The sequence below is a fragment of the Salmo salar genome, chromosome ssa12, assembly GCF_905237065.1.
Source record: "Salmo salar chromosome ssa12, Ssal_v3.1, whole genome shotgun sequence".
NCBI classification, from domain to species: domain Eukaryota; kingdom Metazoa; phylum Chordata; class Actinopteri; order Salmoniformes; family Salmonidae; genus Salmo; species Salmo salar.
In genome coordinates this window covers 86809692-86815691 of record NC_059453.1, presented here as the reverse complement: position 1 = coordinate 86815691, position 6000 = coordinate 86809692, and the positions used below count along the sequence as shown (strand labels likewise).

At 40.4% G+C, this 6000-nt stretch overlaps 1 protein-coding gene across 2 annotated transcripts in view; it reads right to left on the bottom strand.

Moving 5' to 3' along the window:
• Positions 1-3007: 3007 nt before the first annotated feature.
• LOC106566044 (chemokine-like protein TAFA-2) overlaps positions 3008-6000 on the bottom strand; it is a 140790-nt gene continuing 137797 nt past the window's right edge. For both annotated transcript variants that reach the window (XR_001319791.2, XM_014133851.2), the window contains exon 5: positions 3008-3934. Coding sequence is in view for 1 of the 2 variants with exons in the window: in XM_014133851.2 (XP_013989326.1) it covers positions 3923-3934 (12 nt within the window). In the remaining variant the exon portion in view is untranslated. The remainder of the gene's footprint in view (positions 3935-6000) is intronic.

Genomic DNA, 6000 nt, shown 5'->3' with positions numbered 1-6000 from the left:
TCACTAAACGTATCACCCCGTATCGCTCTATTCCCTGCGGTCTGGTCTTTGAGAGCATGTCTCGCCTAAATGTATACTTAATTAATTGTGTTCATCATCCGGAGAATCCTGTGGTGAATGTACTGTTTCAATTGACAGACAAAATATTAAATGCCCTGACTGAAGCCCCGGCCTGAAGAGAGTCTGGAAACGCTGTATTGTGTTGCATTATGATAAAGGGCTTTTTGGTTCACATAAATACCAGTAGGTCTACTGGAAAAGGTAACGTGACGTAAGATAAAAATACACTGTGAGTTTCTCTTCACACTGACTAAATTAATTTGATGGAGCTACTTTTAGCAACAGATGAGCTGCATTCTCACACATACAGTAATTCATGAATGTAAATAAAAATGTGTTACTGAAACATTGAATGGCAAATAGAGATTAAGCCATTGAATGGCAAATAGAGTACAAATAGAGATTAAGCATCTGCTCTAAAGTATAGTTATATAAACGCAACATGCAACAATTTCAAAGATTTTTGCTGAGTTACAGTTCATATAAGAAAAATCTGTCAATTTAAATAAATGTATTAGACCCTAATCTATGGTTTTCACATGACTCGGCAAGGGCGCATTGGGGAGCCAGGCCCAGCTAATCAGAATTAGTTTTTCCCCACAAAAATCTTTATTACAGAAAAAAATACTCCTCAGCACCGCACTCCACCCCCTCAGATGATCCCGCAGGTGAAGAAGCCGGATGTGGAGGTCCTGGGCTGGCGTGCCAAATTCTCTAAAACGACGTTGGAGGCGGCTTATGGTAGAGAAATGAACATTAAATCTCTGACAACAGCTCTGGTGGACATTCTTGCAGTCAGCATGACAAGTACATGCTCCCTCAACACTTGAGACATCTGTGGCATTGTGTTGTGTGATAAAACTGCATATTTATTGTCCACACCACAAATTGCACCCAGTAATAATCATGCTGTTTAATCAGATTCTTGATATGCCACACCTGTCAGGTGGATGGACTATTTAGACAAAGGATAAAATGCTCACAAACAGGGATGTTAGCAAATTTGTGCACAACATTGTTCAGTATATTTTCCAAGTTTATATTCTCTAAGAGTTATTCCTTTCCACTAAACATTTACTGAACTGACATCTCCAAATGCACCATCCAACCACTCCCACACCAAGACTTACAGCTGTTACACAAGTACCTTTATGCTTCATCAAATCTGTCACTGATGTATCAGACTTTACCATCAGAGCGGCATCACAGACATACAGGAATTTCCATACATATTGTCACCAATTTATACCCAGGAACCATATCTATGTATCTACATGTCCCAATCATCCTTATCATACCAGTAGAAGCAGAACCCCACATTATAAGGTTACATATCATAACATTACGGGGTGTGCTGGGGTTAGGAAAGCCATAGGGGCAAAATCAACACAGCTCCACCTGTGTCCGCCGTATCTCTGTGCTTCCTGTGAGCAGCCTGCCTGCCTCTAACCTGTATTTGGTTTCCACAGGGAGGGGAATAGAGCTGCATGTTGATAAGAACATCAAAAATTACAATGGCCGCAGTATATATCGGTGTGGAAATGGAAGTGTGCCATTCGCCCTTGGCCCCCCACAGATTAAGGCTGCAACACAAACAGTCAGAAGGTTCAGCAGGCAGGACTAAGCCTTCTCTTCTCTATTGCTGCTAGGCCCTCTCTCTCACTCTTTCTCTGCGCTCCATCCAGTTCTACCCCTGCTCGAGACTGTATGTCTTGAATTCCGGTTTATTTTCTGTAAGCTTTTAATGACATGCACTAACAACGTTTTTGGGATTTCTCGGAGGTGGCTTCCAAACAGGAAATCGTTCAGAAGGAAAGAGCAGCTTTGTGCAAAAGGGCTTTCGTTGAACAACTTTGGTAGAAGGCAGGGTAATGGGGTACTCACTAAACAGGGTACTCGCTAAATGGCAAAAAAACGCCAGCAGTTGGTTTAAGAAACTAACCCGAATGGTCCATTTTACAGTATTTGTTTTGGTTACCCTTAAAACATGTCTTTATTTAATTTATTTGGTGTTCTTATACCACTCCACTGTGGGTTAATCAACGTCTACTATTATATTTTTATGTATTTTTCTTCGCTGTGTGAATTTCTTCATAAAAAGCACAAACACAGTCTTCAGAAGGGGGGTGAAGACCAGAGGAAAAACAGTGTGCCATGTATACAACTTTGAATTAACACAACTCTGAATTAACACAACTCTAAATTAATACAACTCTGAATTAATGATCAGCGCTCTTCCACTTCAATTAGTCCACTATTTGCAGGACTGGCTAATTGTAAATGAGTTCCAGTGTGGATACTGGAAAATGATAGTATGCTAACATCATTACCCTTGCACAAGACAAGTCCCACAGAGGTTGTCTGGGACTGTGACATACAGGGACTTTTTTCATGTAATCTAAGTTCATGCATATGCCAACTCTGTGACAGTTGATGGTTTCTGAGAGAATGCAATGAAAAAAGGGGATACCTTTAGGTTACTGGCCCAACACTCTTAACTGCTAGGCTACCTGTGGGAGAGGTGCTATATGACGTCAGTGCAGTAGGTTGCCTCCTATCCAGGTTGCCTCCTTTTCACGCAGTTCATGGTTTCCCATTCTGACCTCTGTTTCATAATGCGTCATCAATCCCCATGACAGGACCATGTCAGAATTACCACTTTTAGTGTTGTTGATATCCTGCCTCACAGTAACGTTAACATTCAGTATTGCGCTACTGTGATATAGCACAAACAAGTGCATGGAAAGATTTTTTTTAAATTACATTTTGTGCTTGTATTGTGGGGGTTTATATGCACAATAGGGGTGTTGAAATTCTTGGCTTTTTATTTTTTATTTACAGTATTTGATGGTCTTGTGATGGTGGCCTCGGCAATGTTGTAAAATCTATTGTGTTGTAGAGACGTTTGAAACTATGATACAAAACCAAACCATTTTTCATCCAGTGGTATCCTTTTGAAATAGGTTTATTGAGATAATACTGACACTTTTACTCAATGTTGGTCACCAGGCTTTTAAAAACAGATAGTAAAACAGTTATTAAAACAGTTGGAGCTCAGCTTATGTCATTTTAATTGGTTTGGTGAAACCATCCTACTGGGAACACACTGGTTAAATCAACATTGTTTACACGTCCAATCAATGAAATGACGTTGAACCGACATGGAATAGACGTTGAATTGATGTCTGTGCCCAGTGGGATGGTGTCTTTTCATTCAAAACACTGAAACGTAGTAGTTAGAACTGTTTTTCTACTGTGCCATCTCCTTTGATGTCTCAAATTCTCAAAAACACTTAATATTTTTTTTCCAAATCAAAAACCTTAAAAAGAAGAGACATCTGCTTCATAAGGCTAAAAATGAATGGAAATGCTTATGATCTAAAATCGATCTTGAACACAGACACATTGTTTTGGAGTCACTGAGCTCTCAGTGACAAAAAAGAGGAAAAAGATTTGAAAATGTCACGTCACATGTTTCGAATTAAGGTTTATCTTGCTTGCGTAATCCACAGTTTGTCTTTTTAATGAATAAATACCTTGCAGGTTGGATCTCCTACTGTAGTAGTCCGTTGAAGGAAAAAACACAAACAGGAATTTGGTGGGTGATACAATAACGGCTAGGAATTGGATGTAATCGGTAGTCCAGTAGTCTGGATAGGTGGTTCTATGTTATTTCCAGGTCAAGTCTTTACTCTGCATCCGTTCAGTAGAATTTCAGGAGTTTTCCATGTTCCCTTACTGGTCCCTGGTTCCTTCCCAAAATCATTCAATACATAGTTCTCACATCCAAGAAGACCCAGTGGTTTCTGTCAAGGAAGAAACGACTGACGACACCAAGTCTTCAGATCCAGGACAGACAGCACTATCGCGTGACCTGTAAACAGGGGAGATAGCAAGGTGTTAGTTCATATTAATGGACACTACAGATTAAACTAGGATTTGCAGCTATTTATGACACAGGCAGTGTGTAAAAACCTCAGTCAGTCTGACCTGGCTGCTGGGCTACAAAACCAGAAGAAGATTGAGTGATTAATTACACAACATAGATAGAACGTTGTTTATTCCAAAAGATCCATCTCAAAGTAAGACCCACACCACACTGCCTGTTACTGTGTAAATCTATATTCTATATCTGTCATACAGTGTAGATCTATCTGTCAAACGGGCTGCATACACCAGGCTGAGTTTGAATCCCCAGCTGCTATGTCCATCACTCACCTGTCCTAGGGTGTCAGAGTCAAACACATTGTACTGTAGTATTAGGAATTAGAACTCTATTGCTATGCATTCCAATTAGACTAGTTTGGATTCCTGCTTCACCAAAACAGCTGCCATCATCAGCAAATTCTGGAACTATGAAGGTCTATGACATCAGCCCCTGCTTGGTGGTACAGTACGTATGGTACAGCATATGTAATTTCAAAACATACTGCACATGATTCATTTTGACACCCTATTACGCCAAGTATTTCACTGAACATTAACCCAAAGGGCCCTCACAAAGAAGCAGGTTGACGTTTATTGTCATGAGTCTTGCCCAAGAGGCAGAACTAAGTGGTTTCCGCTAGATGGCCCAGCTGCAAAGTCAACATTGGCAATAGGCCTATCGTAAAAAAAAATATATTTTGTTCTTCATCTTAGGCTAGGATTAGCCATTAGAGTTAGCAATGTGGTTAAGGTTAGTGTTAAGGTTAGGTTTAAAATCAGATTTGATGACTACCCTGCAGAGCTACCTACAATAAATGCCAACCTGTGAATATTAATCCAAAGGGCCTTTACAAAGTACAGTATGACATGTGCCATATTTGCTGTTAACATGGTCATAATAACAGTGCTGTTACCGAGTACGCGAAAAATTCCTCCCGCTTGCTATTTTCTGCTTTCCCTACGGCCAAAACTATAATTTCCTACTACCAGCGGGCGAGGGGAATTTGCCATTCAAGACATGATTTGCATCTCTGGTGGGTAGCCTCCACTCATACAGTAGGTCCGGTATAATCCCTTGGCAGGCCACTTTTGCATCTCTGGCGTTTATCCTCCACTCAGAGGACAGCTATAAGCCCTAGGCAAGCCATCTAGACATGAGTTAATTTGAAAGACAATAGCAAGGAATTTCTCTAACCTCAAATTCGGCCTGCCACCTTCCAGCTAATCACAGCCAGCCAGAGGCTGCAAGCTGTTTTAGTTGTTTCTATAAATACCTTACATTTGTTGTGATTTTAATATGATTCGATTTTTTTGCCAATTTAAAAACACAATACAACCACATGTGGCCATACTGCATCTAAAATCATAGAGGATGACACAAAAAGTGATACACCTAATAATTTACAGTAGATTCATGATATCATGATTATGACCAAAAATAGCCTACATTTTTGCCATTGAGTTAATATACTATATTTGAAGCAATACAAACAGTTCCTTTCTAGCAATAAATGCCATTCCCTAAACCGCCTCACACACTTGAAGAAAAGTGTTGATCACTACGTACAATATTGGTGGTGGCACCTCTTAAACACCACAGAAGAAGCCAAAAAACCTTCACCAGGAAGTTATCCTTGTTACCTCCTTTCTTTTATCGAGTTTTCAGACCCGTCTTTGACGCCTTGATAGTAGCCAGTAACTAGCTTTCATAAAATAAAAAGGAACACTGGAACTAAAGATCGGTTGAATTGTTTGTATTTATCACCACCGAACGTTTTGTGTGAGGAAAACGGCAAGTGAATGGCAGGAGAACGGCTGCCAATTTACAAAGCGGCATATCGGGGGTGAATGAAGAAGATGGGCAAAAAAGCTGTCGCACGTCGCTCGACCACTCTGGAGGGACGCCGGCCTCCGGAGTGCTCACTGCTAACTGGGTAGTTGTCCTCTCTTTACTGTTAACATGGTCATAGTAACAGTGCTGTTAATTGTCCTCTCTTTACTGTTAACATGGTC